This window comes from Myotis myotis, unplaced genomic scaffold, assembly GCF_014108235.1.
Source record: "Myotis myotis isolate mMyoMyo1 unplaced genomic scaffold, mMyoMyo1.p scaffold_m19_p_5, whole genome shotgun sequence".
Classification (NCBI taxonomy): domain Eukaryota; kingdom Metazoa; phylum Chordata; class Mammalia; order Chiroptera; family Vespertilionidae; genus Myotis; species Myotis myotis.
The window spans coordinates 39,856,124-39,868,974 of record NW_023416357.1 but is presented as its reverse complement, the minus strand read 5'-3'; the positions used below and the strand labels follow the sequence as shown (position 1 = coordinate 39,868,974).

Sequence of the window (12,851 nt, the reverse complement as noted above, 5' to 3'; positions counted from 1 at the left end):
CGCACCGCGGCCGGCGCACACTGCTCGGGCAGCCGGGGAGGCGGGCGGCCGTGCGGTGCGGAGACCAGTCCAGACGCCAGGCGGCTGCCGGCGCGCTCGGCGCTCTCTAGCTCCCTCCCCCCGCGCACAGCCCGCCTCCTTCCGCGGCGCCTGCAGCCGCGGGCTTGCTCTCCCCTCCCGGGACTCGCTCGGGAGACGCTCCGCGGGTCGCGGACACAGAGTCCGCGGCGTGGGGATCGCGAGGCCGAGGCGAACCGCCAGCGGTCGCCGGCCCGAGCCAGCGCCCCGGGCGCGTTCCCCTCCACGGCCGGCGCCCGGTACGCAGACCTTTCGCCCGGGCAGTCGCTCCCGCTCCCCGGGGCTGAGACGTCCGCTTCGTCGCCTCCCCGTCCGGTGGCCGAGGCCAGAACCCAGCTAGTTGTTCCCTGAGGCCGGTCGCCACTGCTGTAAGTTTCCCCCACTGCCCCGGACCTGTTGCGGGCTCCGCGGGTTTCAGGACGCGCTTGGCCCGTGGGGGTGTGTTCGCGAGGGGTGTGCGTACTCCCCGAGTTCGGAGCTCCGACTCAGGCGGAGATGGGGCGCTCTTGTTGGGGTGGAGACCTCCGTGTTTTCCGATGCCCTCCCACAACAAGCAGAAGCCAGGCACCGCCGGAAGGGCCTGCTCTTGGCGGCACAGCGCCCGGGAGAGCCGGTGGGGGATCAAGGAGCGCGGCCTGGGAATGATAACTCCCCCCGCCCCCCGCCCCCCGCCTTCGGAAGCGGTGCTTCCCTGGGGGTGGATTTCCCGCTGCCTCGCACTTCACAGTCTCCAGGGCCGAGCGTGCGGAATTGTTGGCCCACGTTGCGCCCTCCCCGGCAGAGGGAACATTGGGGCCACGCGCAGACATGAAGTGAGGACACGTTCACTTTCGCGAAATGTCTAGGAAATGAATGAAAACTGGATTTTTTTTTCCTGAAAAATTAATTTCTTCTCATGCAAGTACAGTATTTGGCCATTAGTGTACCATTATTAGTTCCAAAGGACAGGAGTTGGTGGGCGGGGTGGAGGTGAACCATTGAACTTGTTCCGCTTGTAGTTTGCTGTCGCTCTGAAACCCGGCCAGCCTGTGAAAAAGAGCATTGCGAGTGTTTTAGGGGACTGCATGGTGAGATGCTTTTCTTGTTAACAAGATCTTTTCATAATGTTGTTTCCAATAACGTAAATGCCCCCAAAATCTGCTTAGTTTCCCCTTTGATTGCGTTGAGATCAGGTTCAAAACCAAAAGAGATGTGCTGGCGGGGTTGGCGGCGGAGGACGGACACAGAATTGGAGGCAGAGAACACGGGTCAGGAGCTTTAAGTGAACTGAAGTTCCTGCACCTAGAAGCCCTTTTGATGTTCAGGGTAATGGCAGCCCTTTTCTCATCGTCTTTGTAGGTGCAGGTTAAATATATGTGTGCATTTTTTGGACACTTAGTTGGCATGCAAATATTTCTCTGGGGGCTTAGAAAATGCCGGAAGGATGATTCATTTTATGTTGAAGGTGTGCTTAGTGACTATATAAATGATTCCTGATGATATTTGGGTCTTTGCTAATTTTAAACCAGAAAGCAACTTTCCCCGTGGGTCTTCAGGTATACTTTTTATTTTAATCAAATATTGCTGCAAGGATATTAGGTTTTGATTGTGACATGCTTCTCCATCTGGATGTTATCTTCCTCTGGCTTTATGGGCCAACCTGTACAATGCAGGTGCATCAGCACGGGATGCATAAAGATGCAGATCCTAAGGTCTTCTTCAGTTTTCTTAAGTGTGGGCCTGGTTGTGAGTCGTGTTCGACATGATCAGGTATTTAATGCTCAGGGAAACGTGTTCTGGGCTCCTGGGATTCCTGCCCCATGTGCTTCTGGTGTTTATGCACCTTGTGTATAGGTCCCTCATTCTCTGCATTTGCTCTTAGCCTGAATGGAGACAGCTTTTGAGGTTGCTTTGGAAGCACTTGCTTAAAAACACCAAAGCTATAGCTACTCATTTGGAATTTTTGTAAGTTTTTATAGCATCTTTTGATCTTAAAATCTTCCTCAACGTGCTTCAGATGGAATGTGCTAATTCAAATGACAAGCTGCAGTGGTAGAGCTTCAGTGATACTAATTCGTAGATGTTTTAACTCTTTGGAAACCTGGTGCATTCACATAGGATCATACCGGTTGTTCTCTGCAGCATTGAACACTGGTGAGAAAAAGGACTAGACTTGTAGAGGCTTGGCTTGAGGTGGGGGTGAAACTTGGCTCCTTACCATTTGTTATATCTAGGAGACTAATAGGAGACTAATGGGTGTTTGTAAAGTCTTTGTAACACCAGAGCCCGGGACTTGGTTGCTGCTTTTCTCCCACCGAGCCCGTGTTTCTCATAATGAAAAGTTACATGCTGCAAATAAAGGAAAACAAGTTGCATCACCTCGTGGTATGTGGCCTGTGTGTTAAGGGCAAGTTAGGCACCTGCTTTTGTTTTCTGTGACACAGCTGGTCAGGGAAGTGGCAGCTTAGTGTCTGGGTAAGTTACTCATTTGCATTTATTCATAATTCCTGGGATATAAATTAAACATAAATATCTGCATGGTTGAAGGAAATAAGCAGGCCGTGGGTTTCAGCTGTGCTATAAGGACTGGCTGTTCTGAGCTTGGAATAGATACTGTAACCACCCAGTTTACTCTCCTGGAATAAACAGCTTCCTTAGGAATCCTTTGACAGGCAGGTGCTTAAAGCCTTTATTCCTTTGAAGTGAAAGAGAGGTACAGTGGTGTGTGTGTGTGTGTGTGTGTGTGTGTGTGTGTGTGTGTTTTAAGCATGTGGTTCAATTTTTGAAGATTGGTGATAGGGATTTCCTATATCTTTAGCCTGCAATTTACTTACTGCGGTAAGCCAAAGATAGCATTAGATTCTGCTATCTTTTCAATTTAGATACTGAGGAAAAGAGCACTTTAGTCAGCAAATAAATTCTAGGGTGGCCCAAATTAACAATGGTTGGCAAAATACACGTGCATAGTCCATACACGCACACGTGTGTGTGTGTGTGTATGTGTGTATTTTTGATTTAGATAAGGCAATGTTTGCATCTCGAAATCCCTATTTGCAGATGCCGCATTAGCAGATACATAAGAATGGTCCTGGTGATGCACTACCAAATCAAAAAACAAAAACAAACAAACAGAAAAGGAGAGGGGCAGATAGTTCCTTTGTTCTTGCAACTGGTTTTCCAAGAATTGATACAAAGCAGGAAGAACAGAAAAACAGCACTCATGAGTATGCTAAAAAATATTCTTCATTTTATACCCTCATTTTGGAAGCTGTCCAGAGCAAGAAAGATGGGTGGTGATTGTGGTCGGAATCTATGCTGTGTTTTCACTAAAGCCTGCTGATCAATATATGGTAATGTGTCTACTAGGCCACCTTTAGCATTCTGTCTTGGTAAAGCTGTCTGGTTGGAAATGATCTGTAACTTTAAATAGGGATCCTATCATTGGGGAAGTTGCCTAAGCCTGTGACTTTAATGTTACTACATTTCCTACTTATTGTATATTGCAGGGAGACCGGATCTTACCAAAGGAATTCTTAATGGAATTAATTAGCAGGTATTTGTTTTACACATGGCTTTATGTTGCATAGGGCATTATAGCTGGTGCCTCTCCTGGCATTACGAGAGCTGGAGGCCTGGCATTTGAAGCGGCCCGCAGTGAATCAGCTGGACAGGGACAGGGAGCTGGGAGAATGAGACCTTGCTCCTCCTGGCTTATGCTGACACACAGTTCTCAAGGACTTCAATATCCTGAAAGTTGGCAGTCAGGTTTTCCAAGATGAACCTGCTTTCAAGCAGTGATTTTTTTTTTTAAACAGTGTATAGTTCAAATAGCTCAACAGTATGGCCGTGAATGCCTCTCCTTATAGGTAGTTGTCTCTGACTTGGTACAGGAATGGCCATCCATGATTCAGAACAGGAGGCAGCAGAGCTAACAGCAAAACAGTTCTGTTTTCTTTGTCCAAAAGGATCGCTACTTTGTTCTGCTGTTTTACACGTGGGGAGCACCCCTCAGTGGTTTTGTTTTGTTTTCCAGGAGTGGAAACAAAATGTCAGTCAGTGTGCATGAGAACCGCAAGTCCAGGGCCAGCAGCGGCTCCATCAACATCTACCTGTTCCACAAGTCTTCCTACGCCGACAGCGTCCTCACTCACCTGAACCTTCTTCGGCAGCAGCGCCTCTTCACCGATGTCCTTCTCCATGCGGGAAATAGGACCTTCCCCTGTCACCGGGCCGTGCTGGCTGCCTGCAGCCGCTACTTTGAAGCCATGTTCAGTGGCGGCCTGAAGGAGAGCCAGGACAGTGAAGTCAACTTCGACAACTCCATCCACCCAGAAGTCTTGGAGCTGCTTCTCGACTATGCGTACTCCTCCCGGGTCATCATCAATGAAGAAAACGCAGAGTCGCTCCTGGAAGCTGGCGACATGCTGGAGTTTCAAGACATCCGGGATGCCTGTGCCGAGTTCCTGGAAAAGAACCTGCATCCCACCAACTGCCTGGGCATGCTGCTGCTGTCCGACGCGCACCAGTGCACCAAGCTCTACGAGCTCTCCTGGAGAATGTGTCTCAGCAATTTCCAAACCATCCGGAAGAATGAAGACTTCCTCCAGCTGCCCCAGGACATGGTAGTGCAGCTCTTGTCCAGCGAAGAGCTGGAGACGGAAGATGAAAGGCTCGTGTACGAGTCTGCAATCAACTGGATCAGCTACGACCTGAAGAAGCGCTACTGCTACCTCCCGGAGCTGCTGCAGACGGTGAGGCTGGCTCTCCTGCCAGCCATCTATCTCATGGAGAACGTGGCCATGGAGGAACTCATCACCAAGCAGAGGAAGAGCAAGGAGATTGTGGAGGAGGCCATCAGGTGCAAGCTGAAGATCCTGCAGAACGACGGCGTGGTGACCAGCCTCTGTGCCCGGCCTCGGAAGACCGGCCATGCCCTCTTCCTCTTGGGAGGGCAGACTTTCATGTGTGACAAGCTGTACCTAGTAGACCAGAAGGCCAAAGAGATCATCCCTAAGGCCGACATCCCCAGCCCAAGAAAAGAGTTCAGTGCGTGCGCCATTGGCTGCAAAGTGTACATTACTGGGGGTCGGGGGTCTGAAAACGGAGTCTCGAAAGATGTCTGGGTTTATGACACCCTGCACGAGGAGTGGTCCAAAGCCGCCCCCATGCTGGTAGCCAGGTTTGGCCATGGCTCTGCTGAACTGAAGCACTGCTTATATGTGGTCGGGGGGCACACAGCCGCAACCGGCTGCCTCCCAGCCTCCCCCTCAGTCTCTCTGAAGCAAGTGGAACATTACGACCCCACGACCAACAAATGGACCATGGTGGCCCCACTCCGAGAAGGCGTCAGCAATGCAGCAGTAGTGAGCGCTAAGCTCAAGCTGTTTGCTTTCGGAGGTACCAGCGTCAGTCATGACAAGCTCCCCAAGGTCCAGTGTTATGATCAATGTGAAAACAGGTGGACGGTGCCGGCCACCTGTCCCCAGCCCTGGCGTTACACGGCAGCAGCTGTGCTGGGTAACCAGATTTTTATTATGGGGGGAGATACAGAGTTCTCCGCCTGCTCTGCTTATAAATTCAACAGTGAGACTTACCAGTGGACCAAGGTGGGAGACGTGACAGCAAAGCGCATGAGCTGTCACGCTGTGGCCTCCGGAAACAAACTCTACGTGGTGGGAGGATACTTTGGCATTCAGCGATGCAAAACTTTGGACTGCTACGATCCAACGTTGGATGTGTGGAACAGCATAACCACAGTCCCATACTCCCTGATACCGACCGCGTTTGTCAGCACCTGGAAGCACCTGCCTTCTTAAGCGCAGTACATCTTACAGAAAGTGAGCACGAGGTAAGCCAGTTAAGTTGTAAGTATGCGTATAATTAAGCGAGCTGGCAAGTTTGCATGTGGAGTGAAGCATGGTCCATATAGCCTATCCTATAGAAGTACTCCAAAAACTATAAAAATAGAAGAACTTGTATCCTACAACTTAAACACTTGTATTGGCCACAGCTGCACCCAGCTTCCTACTCTAACATACGTAAGCCAGTGGTTCTCAGCCTTTACTGCGCCTCAGCATCTCCCAAAGAGCTTTGCAAAAGCTGCCCAGCCTAGAGACTTGGTTTCATGTGATCTGAGTGGAGCCCAGGGATCAGCATTTTAGAAAGTTTCCAGTGATTCCAATGTGCACCAGTTTGAGAAACCCTGACCTATGCTTATGATGCCAACTAGTATCTAGGGAGCCCTCGCTGTGTGTCTGGAGCTGGGCTGTGTTCACATGGATCGTTTCATTTAATCCTCAAAGCAACCTTGTGAGATATTACTAGAGCCCTTCATAGATGAAAACACCTCATGCACAGAGGTTAAGTCATTAGAGTCCAAGGTCATAGAGTTTAGTAGGCGCAAGACTTGGTCCAGAAACGCACCCAGGCAGCCTGACTCCAGAGTGTATGTACGCGAGCATCATGCTGATCTGCCACTTCATAAACTTGACTCCATATCGGTGTCACCCCAGGAGATACTTGTTGATGTAAGTTTTACTTCCTCAAACCCTTTCTGGAATGAAATATGGTTTAAGAAAAATGCAATGTTTAAATTTATTCTTAGTTCCAAAAGTATTTATTAGGTTATTTAATTTTTTCTCAAATTTGTTAACTCTGGAGGGAAATTTAGGTCTGCCCTTGTAAAAGGCTGCACCTGCATTGTATGCGCTGGTCTGATGTGTGGACACTCTGAGCCATCTAAACTGCTCTTGCAGCAGCCTTTCAGAGTTAATCAGACAGGCTGACCCTATTGTCAGCGCCAACAAAAGTTGTGTTTCTGTGTCATATATCTGAGTACATAATGGTTGTCTTGTGTACTTAAGAGTATATAATACTCTTGGCTCAAATAATTAATAGGCCTACACAGTTCAGTGTTCGCAAGCTAATGGCCGTGTTGCTGCTGTTAGGCAGCCTTAGGATCAGCCCCAGGAATGACTTTGGCAGGTCTACGGGCAGCACAGAGCACACACTGTGTTGATTTGTTTTGGTGATTCATGGGCTCATTCATTACAATTACTAATAATAGAATAAAATTAAAACTCTGCTTCGGCGGGACTACAACAGAAAACTAACTCCTTACTTGGAAACTTTTGGCTCTGTTTTCTCTAGCAGGTTTCACACCTTTGAAGGGAACTTTCAAAAGGAAAAAAGAAGAAGCTAGGGGTCGTGGCAAGCTAAGCAAAGTGGGGTTTTGACTCATTTGTCTTTCCTTTCCTCATCTCTCACCGCTCATTTAAAAACACTGTGAAAACTGGCCTCGCTTTCACACTTAATCTTTCTATTTATTTCATTTCTGCAGTTATCTCCTCCAGCCTATTCCAGTTAGTAGAGTTCTTAGCAATGTAATGTTTCCTCGGAATGAAACTCCTTCAGAGGCGCAGAGACGGTCAGGAGCCTCTCTGGGGAGCGACTTGGCTAACAGCGTCCCACACCAAACTGGTTTTTGCAGCCGTGCTGGCATCTCAGTAATCCTGAATAAACAAATGCTCTGAAAGTGGTTATTTCATTTGTGATACGAATGCATGACTCACCTCTAAAGCTGGTTTTAAAGAACCTCCGAGGGTAAAGCATCAATTAACAGCGCACTAAGTTGGGTGTTAGTCCAGAACCGATTCTGTTTGCACAGGGGAGCCATAAAAATTGCCAGCGGTGGCGGTACTTAAAAATGGTAACTGGTGGAATGGTTGGCACCCTTGGAGCAAGGTAAGGAAGCTGAGGCAGAAAGAGATCACAGGTGCATTCTGGTTCTGGTTCTGCGCTGGAGTCTGGACCTTACTGGATTGGGCTCCTTTGTCAAATGAGTGGTTTGCATTATACTTCCCCTAAGATCTGTTCCCAGTTCAGGCTTGGGTAAATTGCTAAACAGGGTGGGGGACCCGAAAATACCTAGCCCAGTGCCTGGCATATATTCAGTGTCCAAGTCAATAGTCTTAGGTTTCTTTCCTCCCATCCATTTAGACCTCAGCTGGCAATGGAATTAGCTTGGTGTGTGGTGGGAAGATGAGGTGTCTTTGACTATTATATTCTTGTTCTCTTTAGACTTCATTTTTGGTGCCTTGTTTTTCTCAGCCCAGAGTATGCAGACGCTTGAATTCTTCCTGTCCCGAACATTCGAACCCTGTCACACACTTCTGGTCCCAGAGAAACGGAGCAAATAGAGTGTTAGGTTCTAGGCGAAATAATATCTTCTTCACCCTTGGTGCTACCAGCCAGAGTCCAGCATATAACAACGAAATGTGACAGGGCCAGGGGGTCGCCTTTGGGCCTGATCAGAGCCACCCTTGCAGTTTCCCACAGGGAGGGCGTTGGTTTAAATTGCTAAAGGTTACTGCAGGCAGGCAGTGTTAAACCACTTAGGGTACACGGAGTGAGAAGAGGTGCTGTGTAGGTACCAGTCCTAAGCCGCAAAAACTTCCGGACATTTCTTTGCTCTCCAAATGGGGGTGTTAAAGGAATTAATACAGTGTTAACAGAAAGTTTGCCCTGGTCTAAAAGCTCATCCATCAAGGAGATTTTAACTGACTCCTGCTGCTCTGACAGCGGGTGGGATGGACAAAGAGGAAATTACTTTTGATTAGTCTGCATTTTCATGGTGCTGTGTGGCCCCAACCTGAGAGCATTTAGATTTTGCTTTGTTTTGTTTCTTCCCTTTTTAGAGTTTTCCTTTTCTTTTGTTATTTCCTCCCCCACCCTAAGTCCCCCCCCCCCCCCCCGTAGGCAACATCTTGAAATTTTATATTATTTCAAGATACATTCTTTTGGCCTGATGTTGATATATAGATTATAAGGAGGTGGGGGTAGGGGCATGACACCGTAGTCTAAAGAATGCCTTGAAAGCTTGAATCACTGTTATGAAACTGCCTAAAGAAACAGCTAAAGAGATGAATCAGAGCCCTAAACACACAAAAGCAAGAAGAATTTAATGCAAGTAATGAGTGGCCCCTCCTGAGTTCCCTTTGTCAATAGAGTGATAGCAGTCGGGATGCAGATTCATGCCAGGGCTGGAAATGGGCTTCATGAGGGTGAGCCTGTGAAAGACGCACCACCTGTAAAATTCCCCTGTATCAAATTAGACATGAACGAATGGGGAGGGTGGGTGGTGCGAGGAAACGCCAGCTCCCATGAAAGTGCAGGCTTCCTGGTTGTGGCACCTTGATTGTATTCACACTTGACGTTGGTAGATTCCATAGGTAATAACACTGCATACCAGAGCTGGTGCCTCCCAAGTGTGGACTGATGCATTTTGAGAATAAACGCCAGCCTTGGGCTATTGAAGCCAGGGATGTTGTCATACGAAAAGAAGCGAGACTGATTTCTGCCATAATGAATAGCAGAGATGCATTTAAATGAGAGGATTAATACGTCTGCCGTCTATATGGTGAATAAATTGAATTTGGAATTCTTTACGGTAAATGGGCAAAGGAGGGTTTGCACAGGAATCTTGACCCTCTGGCGATTGCTGCACGGTGGCTCTCTTTTGCCATGGAGAGGAATTGCAGGTGTTGGAAGCAGAAGATGGCAACGGATAGCAGCACCTGGACGTATAGGTTTGAATTTGAACATACATGTTTAGGACAGAAGTAGGGGCCCTTCTTTGACACCATTGTGTCTGTTGGGCCAGTCATCTGCATGCATGCATGCATGTGTGTGTGCATTTATGACAAGCACCTCACATATCTTTGCACAGTTCCTACTGAACATGTAATTAAGACCTTTAGAAGCAATATTGGCCAGCTCTGTCCTGAGTTTTAATTTAATTAATTTTTTTTTTTTTTTTAGATTTTGAGGTTACTAACAAAAATCTTTTCCCTCTGTTTTAGCTCAAGAAATGATTTCTGTTTTGGAGAGGCCAAATTTAATGAAGAGAAAGAAAAAGAAAACAAAAAGGAAAAGAAGTTGCTACAAGACCTGGATTGTATGATTGGCTGCACCTTGTAAATGCTCTAACTGGACATGAAGGAAGGGGCTGGGGGAGGGGTGGGATTTTCAGTGCAAGTAGCACATGGTTTAACTATGAATGAATGAACCTGTGATCTAGTCCTTGTCTTGTAATTGTGGATTAATGTCAGCATTAATCAACCCCTCAAAGGGAGAGAAAAGCCGGGCCCTTTCCCGTGCTGTACCATATTCAGCATTTGATTTCCATGGGCTCCACCATTTATGTGTAAAATTTGAAATGGTTGTCACCTCTCTCTGAGAAGCAAGCTTGAAGCCTCCTCGCCAGCTGCTGTTGGAGATTGAAAGCCAGCTGTAGGGCCGGGAGGGAAGCTGGCGCTGGCTGCAGAGAGGAGCCCTGGGCTCCGCCAGTCTCCCAGGGGTTGTGCTCCCCGGGAAGGTTCCGAACAATGGGGGCGTTGTTGGTAGCTGTTGGTAGACGATCTCTTCTATTTATAAGTGACTTTAAACCTTCCCCAGGCTGGTAAGGAGTGTGTTCTAGATTTAGCTATTTATTGTGTGATGCCTGCATGCTGAAACAGTGCTTACAGTTGTGTTCACGTGTATGGACGTGTGTGATGGTTGTATGTTTTGCACAATTTTCGTGGCTGTTGTGATGTGCTCTGCTGCACAAAAAGGAAAACTTTGGAGTTACAGTTTGCAATATAACTGGAGGGTGGGATGGGAAGGGGAGGGGTTTTGTAGATATCAAGACAGGGAAGGATTACAAAACAGAAACTTAAATTACACCCCAGAGGTAGGGAAGGCATGGAGGTCACATTTCTTAGACTCGCCAACTTTTCATGGGGTCTCATGGGCTCTGGGCATGCTGATGGCTCCTGGGGCGATGGAAGGCTTCTTTCCATCCCCTCTCTTCCCACCTGCGTCACCTCTTTCAGTCTCGGCTACTGAAATTTGGAAAGGACCAAATCGCTTCGCAGGTTTTTTTTTTTTCTTTTTTTTTCCTTTGTGTAATATCCTGAAATCCTGGAAAATTCTATGGAATAGTTCTGTATATAGGGCACAGGTAAAGACATAGTCCAAAGTTTATATATTTATTTATTTATTACCCTGCGAGAAGGCCTTGCCATAACCACAGTTAACGGGGGAAACACTGCATTGTCACCGACGTAAGTTAATTCAGTCCCCCGATTTGCTGGACCTGGATTCGTTGTTATTCTTGCTGAACAATTCAGCAAGGGTGACAAGTTCTCCAAGACAAATGTGAACATTGGTACAATGTATGCCCTAGTGCTCACCTGCAGGTAAGTCTCTGAAAGAACTCTGGTGCGCAAAAGTGACACATTTGGTCACAAAACACCACACGATTGTGAGCAGTAGCCGCTGGTGAGGTTTTCCGGGATAGTTGGGAATTGGTTGTGAATACATTCTTTGCTAGTTTGTGGGCTTGTTTACTAAACTAAACATGTGCTGTGATAGGTGTTAGTATTAGACTCCAAGAGGCACTTCCTCAGGTGTCTGGGGAAGGCCGGAGCTTGTAACTCTGGCACTGCTTTCACTGATGTATCTCACGTTACTGTACTTTAGAAAATAAGGTTTAAGACTGATAACAACCCTTTACATTGTGTGTTTGCATTGTCTAATGACAGATAAATCCTTAACATTTCTCTGCACCTGAAAACTTTAGACTAATTGTACATGTCCGTCCATGCCATGAGTACGTGGGCTATCGTTGGACCAAAATAAATGAGCCGTTGGAATAAAAGCATCACAGTACTTTCCGGCAGGCGGTCTTTCGCTCCTAGATGTGTTGTAAGCAATGCAAATGTCTAATTGTACAATGGCGGCATGCATGTAGCAGTTACAGCTCTGTAGTTTATGATGCAAATAGGCTGAGATGTGTGGCGCTGCATGGCTTCTGAAAGCAGGATGAATTTTCTACAGCTGTTTCAGAGTTGTGGTCTGTCCTTGAATCCTCTATTAATTACTGTGTGTGAGCCAGAGGGAGCCGTGGTCGGGGTGGGCCCCCAGCCCGCAGGGAACTTTCTGGACTCCTGCTCTTTGGATTGATGTACGCATTGGGCTCACTACTTGACCATTCTCGCCCTGTGAAACGTCCCACACTTTGAAGCAAATACAATTCACAGCACAGTGCACACAAAAACCTTGGCATAAGACAGAGAAGGTTCTTCTCATTCTGTGGACGGGTTGCTGTGGAAACAGATAACAAAGGGCAGCCTTCCACTTCTGGTATAATTGTGTAGCCCCCTTTTCTCTGGGCCTGACACCTGTCTGAATAAGAGTGATTAGAGCTGAATAATATCCCTCTCGCGGCTATTGAGTATGTGGTTCACGTACAAAACTCTGTGTAAGTTGAAGAAGTGAAGTGTTCACGTTCATATGTACTTGTTTCTTGCTACTACATTTTTGAGGTTTTGTAAAACTGTTATTTTTTTTTCACAATGTGAAACCGAAGGTCAAATAAATTATTAGAGATTTTCTCTTCATTGTGTGTGTGTATCGTTATTTGAATATGATATAATTGTAGCCATTGAAAATGTGCACCTTTTCTAGTTTAATCGAAAGAAGGATTATTTCAAATATTTTTGAGTGTCCTTTATTTCACCATCAAGTCACATACTTTTAGTAAAGCAATTTTACACGTTAAATAATGAAACACTTTCGCCATTTAGGATATTTCTTTAAGCAGGGCAAAATATGGGTTATTCATAGCTTAGAATATAAAAAGTCATGTACCATGCAGTATCAAGGCAGCCTACTTTATGTTAGAAGGAATTTAGTTTTTGTCTTCCTCGTGGATTATATTTTGACTGGAGTTCAATCCTCTTCATCTGACC

General features: G+C 46.9%; 1 protein-coding gene across 6 annotated transcripts; it reads left to right on the top strand.

The window, feature by feature from the left end:
* ENC1 (ectodermal-neural cortex 1) lies at positions 1 to 12,500 on the top strand. 6 transcript variants are annotated; one of them, XM_036309559.1, is made up of 3 exons: positions 1 to 446; positions 4,091 to 5,905; positions 9,918 to 12,500. In XM_036309559.1, the coding sequence occupies exon 2, from the start codon at positions 4,104 to 4,106 to the stop codon at positions 5,871 to 5,873; it is 1,770 nt and encodes a 589-aa protein (XP_036165452.1). In that variant the 5' UTR covers positions 1 to 446; positions 4,091 to 4,103; the 3' UTR covers positions 5,874 to 5,905; positions 9,918 to 12,500. The 6 variants fall into 6 exon arrangements, with proteins under 6 accessions (XP_036165452.1, XP_036165451.1, XP_036165453.1 ...); XM_036309558.1 differs by lacking the exon at positions 1 to 446 and adding an exon at positions 819 to 890; XM_036309560.1 differs by lacking the exon at positions 1 to 446 and adding an exon at positions 955 to 1,145.
* Positions 12,501 to 12,851: the final 351 nt, after the last annotated feature.